This window comes from Sorex fumeus, unplaced genomic scaffold (genome assembly GCF_029834395.1).
Source record: "Sorex fumeus unplaced genomic scaffold, SorFum_2.1 ptg000064l, whole genome shotgun sequence".
NCBI classification, from domain to species: domain Eukaryota; kingdom Metazoa; phylum Chordata; class Mammalia; order Eulipotyphla; family Soricidae; genus Sorex; species Sorex fumeus.
The window spans coordinates 1,140,656-1,157,134 of NW_026606121.1; the positions used below are offsets into that span (position 1 = coordinate 1,140,656).

At 41.3% G+C, this 16,479-nt stretch overlaps 1 protein-coding gene across 2 annotated transcripts in view; it reads right to left on the minus strand.

Moving 5' to 3' along the window:
* Nucleotides 1–702: 702 nt before the first annotated feature.
* Nucleotides 703–16,479, minus strand: part of LOC130036628 (cytochrome P450 3A12-like) — a 35,440-nt gene continuing 19,663 nt past the window's right edge. The window contains exons 8-13 of one of the 2 annotated variants that reach the window (XM_056128521.1): nucleotides 14,412–14,539; nucleotides 13,173–13,239; nucleotides 10,402–10,562; nucleotides 10,078–10,304; nucleotides 5,886–6,048; nucleotides 703–799 (exon numbers count right to left, since the gene is read on the minus strand). In XM_056128521.1, the coding sequence (XP_055984496.1) occupies nucleotides 725–799; nucleotides 5,886–6,048; nucleotides 10,078–10,304; nucleotides 10,402–10,562; nucleotides 13,173–13,239; nucleotides 14,412–14,539 (821 nt within the window). In that variant the 3' untranslated portion in view covers nucleotides 703–724. Of the gene's footprint in view, nucleotides 800–5,885; nucleotides 6,049–10,074; nucleotides 10,305–10,401; nucleotides 10,563–13,172; nucleotides 13,240–14,411; nucleotides 14,540–16,479 lie in introns of both variants that reach the window. The other variant, XM_056128522.1, reaches the window with a different exon arrangement.

The window sequence follows — 16,479 nt, forward strand, 5'->3', positions numbered from 1 at the left end:
AATTTTAAAAAAGTAATGTGGAGTTCATGCCCAGTTCAAACAGCTTAATCAATGACTGAATAAATATCAGAACCCCTACATTTAAAAAAAGGAATACAAAGAGGTAAGAGAAACAGTTTATTGCCTTTCAGAAACATAAGAGGAGATGTGACAAAAATGCTAAATTAAAATTGAACAATGAGTTTGACTCTGTTAATTGTTACAAAATATGTAGGATTAAACTATGAGAATGATTTATTGATTAATAGAATAAATGTCACTTAATATATCAAGATCACCCTAGCTCCAAACTGTGCTGATTAACAATGTAGAATCATGGACACTCGCTGGTACAGTTTTGTAGCTCCTCTCTGATGCATGCAGAGCCATCAGAGAGTGTTCAGGAAAGAGAAGATCACCAACGCACTCAGAGCACTATTCAATATTCAAAGTAAAATATGGTGTTACCCCTTCAGTCACCACAATGATTGTTGTGTAAATTATAATTTTTTTATTATAAACTCTGAGACACTGTCATTGCGTCATCTCCTTTACTTCACTTAAGACACACAACTCTGAATAGGATGCGATAAGTGAACAGAGGCAGTAGCTGCCCACCAACGACAGTCGAGTCAGTTGGTTTCATTACTGGGATTTATTCACAAAGTAAATTGGGCTCTCTAGTGTTCTGAGATGAAGCTTCCTTAAAAAATAAAGAATCAGGTCAGGCTCCACTCATGAATCTTCATCTGCGCTCAATCTTTAGAATGATGGGTTTCTCTGGTTGAATCAATTCTTGTTTTCCAAATTTCACAGGAATCTGCAACAATGAAATTATCACAGGACAGTTGGTGAAGAGAGCAACTACCAAAGAAAAATAGAGAAGACACACGGAGAACAAAATGTTTGGGGGAAATATTTAAAATTATATTCAGCATCATTTGCCATCAGTTATTTCTACATATAATAGAATACCAGAGCAGGATGACAAAAACATTAATCTGTGTGTTCTTCAACAAAATATTTAGAATCTATTCTGGTAGGCTGCAGAACAAAATCCCATTGGATTGTACTGGTTTTTAGAATTAGATTTTCAATGAAAAGAATAAGCATTTAAATTATTTTAGAATAATGAGATGACCATTTGTTTCAAGGTCAGAATATTTTTGGTGGCGGGGGCATACCAGACAGTGCTCAGGGAACCATTTAGGATGCCAGGGATTAAACACTGTCGGCCGGATTAGAAAATTGAACCCAACATTCTGCTGCCTGCAAGAAACGCATCTCAATAGTCAAAGCAAACACAGACTCAGAGTCAAAGGCTGGAAAACAATCCTACAGGCAAACAGCTCCCATAAAAAAGCTGGGGTAAAAAAGCCATAAAAAAGCCATCCTTATATCAGACCACATCGATTTCAGAGTGAGGAAGGTCATAAGAGACAGTGAAGGCCATTTCTTATTGATCAGAGGATCTATACAACAGGAAGAACTTACAATAATAAATGTATATGCACCTAATGAGAGACCAGCAAAGTACTTAAAACAACTACTCATAGATTTGGAAAAAGACATCAATAGCAACACAATACTAGTGGGAGACTTCAACACTGCTTTGTCACCTCTTGATAGATCAACCAGACTCAAGCTTAGCAAGGACATACTTCATTTGAGGGAAACAATGGAAGAAAGGGACTTAGTAGATATATACAGGACACTTCATCCACAAAAAGCTGAATACACATTCTTCTCAAGCGTACATGGAACATTCTCCAAGATAGACCACATGCTGAGTCACAAAACATGCCTCCATAAAATTAAGAAGGTAGAGATTGTATCAACAATCTTCTCAGACCATAATGCGCTGAAATTAGAAGTAAATCACACACAAAAACAGAAAACTAAATCAAACACCTGGAAATTAAACAGTGCACTATTGAACAACGAGTGGATTAGACAGGAAATCAAAGAGGAAATCAAAAGATTCCTAGAAACGAATGAAAATGAGAACACGAGTTACCAAAACTTATGGGACACAGCAAAGGCTGTGTTAAGAGGAAAGTTTATAGCTCTACAAGCATTCCTCAGGAAGGAGGAGCGAGCACACATAAGTAACCTAACCTCACAGCTTAAGAGCTTGGAGAAGGACCAAAAAAAGGAGCACAACCTGAACAGGAGAAAGGAAATAATAAAACTCAGAGCAGAGATTAACGAGATGGAAACCCAAAAAACAATCCGAAAGATCAATGAAACCAAAAGCTGGTTCTTCGAGAAAATTAACAAGATCGATAAGCCTCTAGCAAAACTCACAAAGAAAGGGAGAGAGAAAACCCTGATAAACCGAATCAGAAATGAAAAGGGGGTCATTACAACAGAAACCACAGAAATTCAGAGGATCCTCAGGGAGTACTTTGAGAAGCTTTATGCCACGGAACATCAAAACCTCGAGGAAATGGATAAATTCCTAGACTCCTACAGACTCCCAAGGCTGAACCAAGAAGACCTGGAATACCTAAACAGACCTATCACCATCAAGGAAATTGAAATGGTAATAAAAAGTCTCCCCAAGCACAAAAGTCCTGGCCCGGATGGATTCACTAGTGAATTCTTCCAAATCTTTAAAGAGGACTTACTCCCGATGCTCTTTAAGCTTTTCTACGAAATTGAAATATCAAAAACACTTCCGAACAGTTTCTACGAAGCAAATATCACACTGATACCAAAAGCAGACAGAGATACCACAAAGAAAGAGAATTACAGGCCGATATCCCTGATGAACACAGATGCAAAGATCCTCAACAAACTACTAGCAAATAGAATCCAACTACTCATCAAAAAGATCATACACCATGACCAAGTAGGATTCATCCCAGGGATGCAAGGATGGTTTAACATTCGGAAATCAATCAACATAATCCACCATATCAACAAAAGAAAAGATAAAAAGCATATGATCATATCAATAGATGCAGAGAAAGCATTTGATAAGATCCAGCACCCCTTTATGATGAAAACCCTAGCCAAAATGGGTATAGAGGGGACCTTCCTCAACATAATTAAAGCCATCTACCACAAGCCTACAGCAAGCATCATCCTCAATGGGGAAAAACTGAGAGCCTTCCCTCTAAGATCAGGGACGAGACAGGGATGCCCACTCTCTCCACTGCTGTTCAATATAGTACTGGAAGTACTTGCAATAGCGATTAGGCAGGAAAAAGATATTAAGGGCATTCAGGTAGGAAAGGAAGAAATCAAGCTCTCACTATTCGCAGATGATATGATACTCTACTTAGAGAACCCAATAACTTCCACCAAAAAACTCCTAGAAACAATAGACTCGTATAGTAAAGTTGCAGGTTATAAAATCAATACCCAAAAGTCCATGGCTTTCCTATACGCAAACAGTGAGAGAGAAGAAAGCAACATGAAAAAAACAATCCCATTCACAATTGTGCCCCAGAAAATCAAGTACCTAGGAATCAGCTTAACTAAGGAAGTAAAGGACCTGTACAAAGAAAACTACAAAACGGTACTTCAGGAAATAAAAGAGGACATGAGGAAATGGAAAGATATCCCCTGCTCATGGGTCGGGAGACTTAACATTGTCAAAATGGCAATACTACCGAAAGCATTGTATAAATTCAATGCAATCCCTATAAGGATACCCATGACATTCTTCAAAGAAATGGAGCAAACACTCTTGAAATTTATATGGAACAATAAGCCCCCACGGATAGCTAAAGCAATTCTTGGGAAAAAGAAAATGGGAGGAATCAACCTCCCGAACTTCAAACTGTACTACAAAGCAGTAATAATTAAAACAGCATGGTACTGGAACAAAGGCAGAACTGCAGACCAATGGAACAGGGTTGAATACACTGACATCTCTCCTCAATCATATGCTCATCTAATCTTTGATAAAGGTGCAAGTAATGTGAAGTGGAGTAAGGAAAGCCTCTTTAATAAATTGTGTTGGCATCACTGGACGGCTACATGCAAAAAAATAGGCTCAGAACTCTGCCTAACACCATGTACAAAAGTAAGATCAAAATGGATTAAAGACCTCAACATCAGACCAGAAACCATAAGGTACATTGAAGATAAAGTTGGCAAAACCCTCCATGACATTGAAGCTAATGGTATCTTCAAAGATGCCACGCCACTGGCCGAGCAAGTGAAAACAGAGATAGATAAATGGGACTATCTTAAACTAAGAAGCTTCTGCACCTCCAAAGAAACAGTGACCAAAATACAAAGACAGTCTACAGAATGGGAAAGGATATTCACCGAATACACATCTGACAAGGGGTTGATATCCAAGATATACAAAATACTGGTTAAACTCCACAAGAAGAAAACATCCAACCCCATCCAAAAATGGGGCAATGAAATGAACAGAAACTTTCTCAAAGAAGAAATCCGAATGGCAAAAAAGCACATGAGAAAATGCTCTACATCATTAATCATCAGGGAGATGCAGATCAAAACCACAATGAGATACCATCTCACACCTCAGAGACTGGCCCACATTCAAAAGAACAAAAGCAACCGATGCTGGCGTGGATGTGGCAAGAAAGGGACACTCCTTCACTGTTGGTGGGAATGTCCACTGGTTCAGCCCTTCTGGAAAACAGTATGGACGATTCTCAAAAAATTAGAAATTGAGCTCCCATTTGATCCAGCAATACCACTCCTGGGAATATATCCCAGAGAGGCAAAAATGTATAGTCGAAGTGACATCTGCACTTGTTTGTTCATTGCAGCACTCTTTACAATAGCCAGAAACTGGAAGAAACCTGAATGCCCAAGAACAGATGACTGGTTAAAGAAACTTTGGTACATCTACACAATGGAGTACTATGTAGCTCTTAGAAAAGATGAAGTCATGAAATTTACATACAAGTGGTACAATATGGAAAGTATCATGCTAAGTGAAATGAGTCAGAAAGAGAGGGATAGACATAGAAAGATTGCATTCATCTGGGGGATATAAAGTAACAAAGTATGAGATTAATACCCAAGAATAGCTGAGATCAGCACCAGGAGGATTACTCCATAACTTAGAGGCCAGCCGGGTATCCTAGAGGAAAGGGCAGTTCAGATAGAGAAGGGAGCACCAAATAAAGGATGTTTGGAGGATCCTCCCAGGAGGGGAGATGCATGTCGAAAGTAGACTATGGACTGAACATGTTTGGCACTCAATGCCTCTTTTGCAGACCACAACACCCAAAAGGAGAGAGAGAACACAGGGGATTGCCCTGCCACAGAGACAGGGGGGATGGGGGGATGGGGGTGGGAGGGATATTATCCATGGTGGTGGAAGATGGGCACTGGTGGAGGGATGGGTATCTGATCATTGTATGATTGAAACCAAAGCACAAAAAATTGTAAATCTACAACTTTAAAAAAATAAAATAAAATAAAGGGAAAAAAAAACCCTTTAAATTAAAAAAAAAACACTGTCGGCCATGTGCATACAAACCAATCTCCTTATTATCACTCCAGCCCAAAGATTGGGTTTTTATTTTTTAAACACCCTGATAATTCCATTTTATGGTTATCACTAAAGGAGCTTTCTCTAATATTGCTGATAAAGAACATTATTCCAGGGTACTAATGTGGTTATCCTGCCACCCCTGTTTCTGCAGAGGAGCCCTTCCTTGCAGATACTGACTCAAGTTCAAAGGACTGTGTACAGTCATGATACAGTCATGATACATGAATTCAAATAATCTCTTCAAATTGAGTCTTGATAAAGTCACAATCCAGACTCTAAAGAGCTGCAAAGGAACCGTTTCCCTATAGAAGAAGTTACTAAAGGATGAGTGATCACCTGTACATAGACATGAGAGATCACTCAAAAAACATCTCCCAGTAGAACATCCCTGATGCAGAGTGAACTTTCTGACCTGTGTTTCTTCACAAGGTTTGAAGGTGAAGTTCTGCAGTGTTTTGACAACAGAAAGTTTCAGGCTCCTGAGAGCAAACCTCATGCCAATGCAGTTCCGGGGACCAGCTCCAAAGGGCATGTAGACATAAGGACTGATGCTGTCCTTGTTCTGACTGCTGAACCTGGTTGCAGATCATTGGTGGAAACAAATTAGTGAAAAATAAAAAAGCACAAGAGTTACATGTTTCATATTATCACTGAGATTCTCCATCAGTGAGAATCAGTCACTGAAATCTTCAGTGGTTATTTGGTTATTAGAATGATAGAGTACAGATTTGTACCACACCTATGCTCCATGGGGCTTCTGGTATTGTTAAGAAGATCTTGTTATAAAAATTTCACTTTCATGTGACATCTTGTGGCATTTGTTGGGATCTGAACTTTTTTCAGTACAAGACCACAGTCCTCCACGTGGCTGGGGCCATGTCTTAAAATTTAAAATATAAACATACATTTTAAATGTTGGATATCTCATTGCCTAGCCAGTTCATGACACAGTCAACATTACCTCTCTGAAATGAAAATGAAAAGAAAATGCATTTTAAACACCAAATTATATTCAAGTAGGATTGAAAAAGATTCCAGTTGAAGGAAAAGTAGGCTTCTTCCTCTATTCAGCTCATGTAGGTCACATACTCCTTGAGAACCAGGACAGAAAACATCATCTCACTTGCTATTATTTAATTCCTCCCTCTCCCACAAAAAACCGCCTTTCCTCGAAAACTGTTGAGCTTATTCGCCAACGTGGTTTGGCGTATGCCTCAGGCAACCACAAGCAAACGTCCAAGCTCGCAAAGCAGTGCAGAGATGCGATCAAGGAAGACCTCAAAGAGAGAAGAGCAGAAGTGCTGGTAGATGCAGCAGAAGCCAGGAAAAGTATTTGTAACGCCCGTCTGTCCTTCGCCAACTACAAGACCAAGATGACTGCCCTCCGACGTCCTGATGTATCTATCACATCTTCCAGAACAGCAATAGAGAAGATTATCCATGACTTCTACTCAAATCTCTTCGATAGCCATGTCCACTTGCCGACATACCAAATTCCACAGGATGGATATGTCATTCCCAATGTTCTCCCTTCCGAAATCCGACACGCCATTTCATCAGTAAAGAAATGAACAGCACCCGGCCCAGACAAGGTCACACCTGAACACCTGAAGAACCTGCCGTCAGTACTCATCAATACGCTGGCTCGGCTCTTCACACGCTACCTGTCTGAATGCAAGGTTCCGTCCCAATGGAAAATCAGCAGGACTGTACTACTGTTCAAGAAGTGAGACATCCATGACATTGGCAACTATTGCCTGATCTGCCTAGTGTCTGTCATCTACAAGTTGTTCACCCGAGTCATCCTAAATAGGATTGGCAGAACACTAGATGAAGGACAACCATGCGAGCAAGCCGGGTTCTGCAAAGGATTCAGCACCATTGACCATATCCACACGATAACCAAGCTCATTGAGGTTTCTCGGGAGTTCAAGATGCCGCTCTGTCTAACGTTCATTGATTTAAAGAAGGCCTTTGATTCTGTTGAGACGGAAGCGGTCATTGAAGCCCTAGCCAATCAGGGCATTCAAGCCCAATACATCAGGATCCTCCGTGAGCTGTATTGCAAATTCACTACCAGGATCTCACCATTCTACAAAGAAGTAATCATTGATGTCAAGAGAGGGGTTCGGCAGGGTGATACCTTTCACTGAAACTCTTCAGTGCCACCCTCGAGAACATCATGCGATGACTGGAATGGGAAGGAATGGGAGTGAAGATAGATGGTCGGCAACTACACCACCTCTGCTTTGCTGATGACATTGTTTTAATAACACCAAACATTAGCCAAGTGGCACAAATGCTGGCCGACTTTGACCATGAGTGTGGAAAGGTCGGACTACAGCTGAATCTTACAAAGACAATGTTTATGAGAAACAGCCTCGTTCCTGACGCCCCATTTGCTCTCAAAGGAACGACCATCTCCGAATGCAACAGCTATGTGTACCTAGGTCGAGAAGTCAACATGACAAATGACCTGGCATCTGAGCTGCACAGGAGGAAGAGAGCGGCTTGAAACGCCTTCAAGAGTCTCGAAGAAATAGCTAAGAGGACGAAGAATCTCCGGCTCTGGGCACTTCTCTTTGATTCCACTGTTCTTCCTGCATTAACATATGCCTTAGAGACCTGGACCCTACCAAACAGGATGAGAACGCTATTTGGGTCTCTCAAAGAGGAATTGAAAGAGCTATGCTTGGAATATCACGTTTCACTCAAATGAGAAAATAATCTGGAGTTCTGACATCCGTCGACAATCAAGAATCAGGGACACTGTCTCGTTTGCCAAGTGTTAAAAATCAGATGGGCTGGTCATGTAATGAGATTTAAAGACGACCCCTGGACTAGAGCTGTTACCGACTGGATTCCACGGGATGTCGAAAGATCCCGTGGCCGCACACCTACCAGATGGTAAGACTTCTTCATCAAGATCATGAATGATCAGTTTGAGGCTCTTCATGTTCCTAGAGCGAACAGACGCCATTGGGCTACACTAGCACGCGAGAGGGACAAATGGAGACGTTACTGGCACCCGCTCGAGCAAATCAACGATTAACGGGAAGTCAAATGATCAAGTGAAGTGATCCCTCTTCCTGGTCCTCTCTTGTTCTCACAACTGATCCGTCATCTGTCCGTCCTGCTAGGGTATTAAATCCTTGAATGCTATTTTAATTCTGAATTTGTTTCTCAATGTTCATTTGTTAAGAAATATATTGATTTGGGGCTGGAGCGATAGCACAGCGGATAGGGCGTTTGCCTTGCACGTGGCTGACCCGAGTTTGATTCCCAGCATCCCATATGGTCTGCTGAGCACCTCCAGGAGTAATTCCTGAGTACAGAGCCAGGAGTAACCTCTGTGCATCATCAGGTGTGACCCAAAAATCAAAAATAAATAAATATTGATTTGGGCACGGTGATTGTGTATTTCAATAGAGTTCTTGATTGTGTAATTTCTAATAGATTCTTGCCTTAAGGGAGTGTGATTATCAGGAAACAACCTGAGTGCCCAAGAATAGATGACTGGATAAAGAAACCATGGCACATCTACACAATAGAATACTATGCAACTGTTAGGGAAAATGAAGTAATGAAATTTTCTTATAAATGAATGGACATGCAGAGTATCATGCTGATTGAAATGAGTCAATAAGAAAGAGACAGACATAGAATGATTGCACTAATTTGTGGGATATAAAAAACACAGTATGAGACTGTTACCCATGGACAACAGAAACAAGGTCCAGGAGGACTCGCCCACTGTGGGAAGCTTGTTACAACTTAAGAGGAAAGGGGATGAGGGCGGTTAGAACAGTGAAGGGAGCACTGTGACAATGACAGTTGGAAATGATCATTCTGACCAAGAATTGAGTGCTAAAAGTGGGTAAAGGTATATACATGATAACCTTAGAGTACCTTTATCACAAAACATAATGACCAAAAGGGAGAGAAAGAGGTGTCTGCTACAGAGGCAGACTGTTGGGAGGGGGTAGGGTAGGGTGGAAGAGGGGAATCTGGGGACATTGGTGGTGGGAAATGGACACTGATGAAGGGATGGGTGTTAGAGCACTGTATGACTGAAAACCAATCATGCACAAGTTTGTAACTGTTTATCTAACAGTGATTTTACTTTAAGAAAAAGAGATTGGCTAAGTGTGGCAGTTTACATAAGAGCAAAGATGTGTGAGTACAATGTATACAGAATATGAGAACGTGACATTAGTAAGATATAAAATGGAAGATATTATTTACATTTTCTATTAAATAAATTGAGAAGTTCAATAGCATGTTATGCATAATAACATCACACCATTTAAATAGCCATAAAAAGTCTACCTATGGATAGAAAACTGTCCCAAAGGACATATAGCACCTATTTAATTAGGTCTATCTTCAGAATGGGGATGATCGATGAGTTTATTTGCTCTAGACTGCTATTTGCAAAATTTTGACAGTCATCTATCATTCTTTTGGAAAGAAAAATCATGAAAAAAAACTAGAGAGGAGAAAATGAATGACATGTCTGTCATCACACTCAGAGACATGAGGCCATGTTCAAGTCAATTCGATCCAAGTGGCGGCCTTCCGGGGCATGGAGAAGGGGGCACTACCTTTCAGGACGGAATTCCTCGGGCTCTGCCCACAGTTCCGGGTCTTTATGAAGAACTAAGTTGGGTATCATAACCACAGTGCCTTTGGGGATGAGCAGCCCATTGATCTTCATATCTTTCTTGCAGACCCTAACGATTCGGCCAACAGATGGATATAATCTGAGCGTTTCGTTCACCACCATGTCAAGGTATTCCATCTGGAGCAGGGCGTCATAGGTAAGTGGTGCCTGAAAAGAAGAAACAGATTAGGATAAATGGGAATTTGGAGTACATTTTCAATTTCATTTGCAAAATACTGCTGAAATAGTAGACAGTTCCACTCACATTATTGGGGAAAGTGGCATCGATCTCCTGCTGCAGTTTCAGCTGGACATCAGGGTGGATGGCCAGGGAATACATGAGGAATGAGAGAGAATTGCTCGTGGTCTCATATCCAGCAATAATAAAGATGATTGACTGGGCTATGAGCTCCACGTCAGTCATAGCTAAAACGGGAACAATTGAAAGTGAGATACAGCTGTTCAATCAAGAACATCACAGTGGAAATGAGGTTAATCCTAATGCAACTTAGAGTCAAGCCAGGAGAGGTATTGGTCTGTCTATGAGTCAGAAAAAAGGCAAAAATACAAAAGAAGAGAGAAAGTATAGGTGAAATTGTCTACCATGGAGGCAGGGGGAGGGGTGGGATGTGGGGAGGGATACTGGGGACATTGGTAGTGGAAAATGTGCACTGGTGGAGGGATGGGTGTTTGATCATTGTATGACTGAAACTCAAACATGAAAGCTTTGTAACTGTACCTCATGGTGATTCAATAAAAATAATTTTTTAAAAAGCTAAAGGCAAAGAGTCTAGATCTGGCTTCTCAAAGTCAATACTCTTCCTTCCTCTGAGGATGGCAGGGCTGCAGGGTGTACAAGAACTCTCCCAGGGAGCCATAGAGATAGGCTCTCACAAAATAAAGGGCACTTGCCCTGCATGTGGCAGACCCAGGTTCTATTCCTAGAACCGCCTATGGTTCGATTCCCAAGGCCTACCAGGAGTGATCCCTGAGCAGAGAACCAGGAAGTACATCTAAATACCTCATGTGGCCCCAAAACTAGGGTGCCTTCATCTTCAATAAGTAGTGTTGAGGAAATTGTTTTGTCACATGCAGAAAACTGAATTAAGATCCTTTCCTAACTCTGAGCACAGAATCCAAGGCAGACTGAACTACAGACTTGAGATCTGACTTGAATCCATAAGATGCATAGAAGAAAATTTAGGCAGAATGCTCCCAGCTCCATGATATTGAAGCTAGAGGCATCTTTAAGGATTCAACACCACTGGCCAACAGAGGGGAAACAAAGAGATACAAATGAGACTACATTAAATTAGGGAGCTTCTGCATTTCAAAGGAAATGATGATCAGAAAACAAAGACATCCCACAGATTTAGAGAAACTATTTGCCTACCTTTCATTTGATAAATGAAATTTAATAAACAATAAATATAAAGCACTGGTATAACTTCACAGGAAAGGAACATCCAACTCTTGAAAAACTGTAGAGAAGAGATCAATAAACACATCCTCAAAGAACGAGATATCACCTCACACCACATGAGAAAGAACAATAACCAGTTCTGCTGAGGATGTTGGGGAAAGGACCCTCATTCACTGCTGGTGGGAATGTTGACTGGTCCAGTGTTTTTTGGAAAGCAATATGGACATTCTTCAAAAACAAGGAATCGGGACTTCATATGACCCAGAAATCCTATTCCTGGAATATACCCAGTGGGCCAAAATCACAATGCAGGAAAGCTATCTGCAGTCCATTGTTCATTGCAGCACTATTCACAATAGCCAAAATCAGGAAACAAATCAAGTGCTAAAGAACAAGTGACTGGATAAAGAAATTACGATACATGTACACAGTGGGCTACTATTCAGTCTGAAGAAAAGATGAAGTTATACGACTTCCTGCTATGTGGAAGGATCTGAAGAATATTATGGTAAGTGAAGTTAGCCAGAGGGATAGGGGCAGACACAGAATGAATTCTCTTACACGAGCGATATAAAGACACAGATTACTATAGGCAATAGAAAGAAAAAACATGAGAATTGATTTCCAGTAGGAAGCTGGAGGGTGGGGGAAATAGGTAGAGGAAAAGCCCAGTATGGCATTGGTGGAGGGAAGGACCACTCTGGAGGAGAAAATAATGCTGCAAGAAGTTCTGAAGTGGCTACCATAGAGGCAGGCAAGGGGGTGAGAGGGAAACTGGGGGCATAATGAAGGCAAATAGACACTGCGAAGAAACATTGGATGATGGAAACTCAGTCATAAAAACTCTAACTTTGTAATTCGTCATAATTCAATTTTTAAAAAGGAATTTGGGATTATTTGGAGCATTTGAAAATAAAGAATATAGTCAGAGAGTTAATGGGTGACATAGGTGGTCCTTCTAACCTAAATGAGTAAGCAGAAAGAAGAAGGTCGTTCCCTTACAATGACACAGCAACTTGCAAGATGGAAGAAGCAATGTGACTAGAAAGGTACAATCTTGCAGTTATCATTCTAAATGACTGCACCCAAAATTCTCTGGAGGTGATAAATCTAGTAAGGAAAAATCTGAAGAGATTCAGTGTGTGTACACAGCCTCAAAGCCATTCCCACAAATAACTTACCAAACAGAAAGGTGGGGAAAGCACAAAGGGGAGCAAAACTTTAGCCAGATGACCCAAGTTCAGCTCTGCCGCTTGGGAGAAAACATGTCTGGAGTGATGAGGGCCTTGATGCCAATGTCAAGGCCGGGTTCTGATTTCCTGACTCCGGCCTCAGAAATGTCTGTGCACACATATCCCCCAGAGCGTTCTGTGATGTTTTACGGACACTGCCTGTCTCTGGACATGGCTGCCTGCTCCTGGCTCCTGTCCTTCAAGCCCAGAGCAGAGTGGTGCCTGCCATTGCCACAACAGACTCTGGCCACTGTATCTGTCTGAACTGGCCCCTTTGATTTGGCAGGAAATCGGGTCTGCTAGAAAAGTGTCTGCACAGTTGCAGAACCACACCCACCTCCTCACCGCCCCTCGGAGGGGCCCTGGGCACTCCTTGGTTACCTTTGTGGGTGTCCACTACCTTGGAATTCTGGGAGTTGAGCATCAGTTGAAGAAGGTCCACTCGTTGCTGAAAGCAGAGAAAGTTTTAGTGAAAGAAAGTTACTTGCAAAGCCAAAAATCGACAGAGTCTAAGACTTAATGTTCCCCGCTGCTGCCCTCACAAGAATGGCCCTTTACGTGCAGAAGTTTGAATAGTGATGAGAGAACAAAACATTCTTTCTCAGCAACCGTTCTGGAGGATCAGCCATCTGCCCGGAAAGTGCCTCGAAAGGGTACTCAGTGTACTATTTCTCTGGTCCCTCCAGCTGCTTCTTCGGCTTTCTCTCACACAGTCCTCAGCTCTCTGACTTGTCTACACAGACCCTTGGCCAAAGAGTTGCCTGCTCCACCCCTCCCCCCTTCATCACTGCTCTCAACATGAAGCCCAGACTCCAGTCTGGCTCTTTCTCTAAAGGTTCATCACCAGCGTTGGGGTGAGACTCCGACATGCCCCTCCCTCTCAGAATCCAACCCCATCCTTGCTGGCATCCTGGGGCGGGAAGCACTCCCTCCCTCTGCAGAGGGGCTCTTGCTGCCTCAGGCTCAGTTTTCTCTGGGTGACAAAACTCCTGCTCACACTGGCCATCAGAGTTTCATTGAAACACATCCTACCAGGCAGCCTCAGGCTTCCAAGGGACACTGGATAAGATAAGAGGCTTGGGGCCAGAGAGATGCCTCAATGGGCTGATCGGGTGCTTCGCATGCAGGAGGCCTGGGATCTATCCCTGAAAACTCCCTTGGCACCCCATGAAGCAACCCCTAAGAACTACATGGAAATAGCCCTGGAGCACCATTGGGTGTGACTCCCATCAAAAAAGAGGGAAAAAAAGAAAAAAAAGACTTGAAAATGAGATATTTGCCCATCTAAGAACTGGAGTAATTATAACAGGAAAATTGTTGTCTGCAATAATTTTTATCCTTAACCATTTTTTCAAGGGAGTTGGAAATTTTTTGAGTCAACAGTATTTATGAAGTGACATGCTTATCTCCATGCCTATTCTTAAGTTTAGCATCGTCTCTGGCTCAGTTTGTCTTCTTCAATCTCCCCTACTTCATTTCTCCCCAATGACAGGGCTCACTCTCTAAATACACATGATCTTTCCCTCCTTGGAAATACTTCAGAGCAGTGGCAGGTCACATTCTATAGCTCAACACCTTAGCAAGAAAATGAGCATCTCGTGAACCCACCACAGGTCTTACCAGGCCATTAGCTTTGAGCCGACTTTCTTTCATTCTTTGAATGGATTTTTTGAAAAACTCAGTGGCGCTTCTCGAAAACAGAGAGATATTGAACAGTTCACATATTGGTGTGAGGAATGGGAAGAGTGCTGTAGAGGAAAGGAAAGGAGAAGGGAACTACAATGAAAATACAAAGTGGAGCAAAAATTATGAACAAAATCAGATGAACAAATAGGCTTAAACAACAACAAAACTGGAAATGAGTTGTCATTCCCTGACAGTCTCTGTGTGACCTTTGCTGATACTTCCAAGTTAATGGCTGAGCCGGGGCAAGTCACACACAGATGCCACATGACAGCAGTGAGCTCTTTCCATATCCCTGCAGTCACCGAGAAAGAGAATAAAATTGTTGGATACTTTAGCCTTTAGTCTGTTGACTGTGTTTTGTCTAGTCTCTACAATTGGGCCACAGACTGTTCCTTTGATTGTGCCATTTAGAAATAGTAGTCAGTCGAGAAGTGTTGGGGTGTGTGTCCTTCAAATGAAATGAAAAAATTAAAATAATAGATTAAAATTCAGGAATCTCACAAACTGATATAAAGTTTAAAATACACTTACAAAAATCTCAGGAGATCCAAAAAGAAAATGAGAGGATAATGACTTGGAGATGAATAAAAAGTCAAACCCTACCCAAACGTTATGAATATTGTCAAAGTTGTGCTTACAGAGAAATTTATAGCTGTGGTTTTCTTTGATGTAAAACCAGATTTATTTGGAAGCTTTAGAGGAAAAGGAGGAGGGAGAGAAAGACAGAGAGATAGAGTAACACTTCAAGAGAAGCCTATGCTTCTCCAAGGACGGAGAGAACCCCAGTACATCACAAGAGGGGAGATGAGGGTGACACATGTTCTCGGGCACCCCATATTATCAGCCACCTGGGCACAAGCAGCACATGGACTTGGATGGCATATATGTCTATAGTTGTGTTTTATAATTTTAAAACGTCCAATCAATAACCTGATACCTTAATACTCTCAAAATATAAGAGAAAATGGAGTCTAATGCAAGCCAAGGAAATGAATGATAAAGACTGGATATAGGAGAAATATTGGAAGTATGAACTAAGGAATCAATATTTTTAAAGGGAGAGATTAATGGAATTGAAAATTCAGAGACAGATCCTCAGGTATATGGACAGCTAATCTTCAGCGAAAGGACAAAAAAATGTGAAGCAGAGCGAGGAAAACCTCTTAAGCAATTGTATGAGACCTCCATATCAGACATGTTACAGAGAGAAAAACGTAGGCAGAATTTTTGATGAAATTGAAGCTAGAGGCATCTTTAAGGAGTCAATGCCATTGGCGAAACAAGTGGAAACATCAAAAGAAAATCTGACTAAATTAATTCCAGAACCTTCTGCACCTCAAAGATGAACAAAATGTAAAGCCCCACACAGACTGAAGGAGAATTTTACCTAGTATTCATTTTATAAAGTATTAGAATCCAAGCAATATAAAGTTAAAACTATAGAAAAAATTCAATACCACCCAATAAGGTGAGAAGAGATGAATAGAAACTTCCTCAAAATAGACACAAGTGGTCAAAAGGCATAGGAAGAGAGGGAAACATACATCAAATCATGAGGTATCACCTCACACTACAGAAAACACAAGAGCAACCAATGTTGACTTGGATAGGAGTGGACAGAGGGACCCTCATTCACTGCTGGTGGAACTGTCAACTGATTCAGGATTTTGGGAAGCAATATGGACATTTCTCAAAGAAAAATTGGAATTGAGCTCCCATTTGACCCAGAAATCCCACTTCTTTGCATATACTCCAAAGGCACAAAAACACAATGGGGAAAAGACATCTGCATACCTCTGGGCCTTGCAGCACTAACAACTATAGCTAAAATCGAAAAACAACCCAAATGTCTAAGACCATACGATTGGGTGATGAAACTCTGGCATATATACTTAATGGAAATTCTGGCATATATACTTAATGGAATATTATTTGTCCAAAAAGAAAGATAAAATCATGCAATTTGCTGCTACTTGGATAAATCTGGAAAGTATCATGCTGA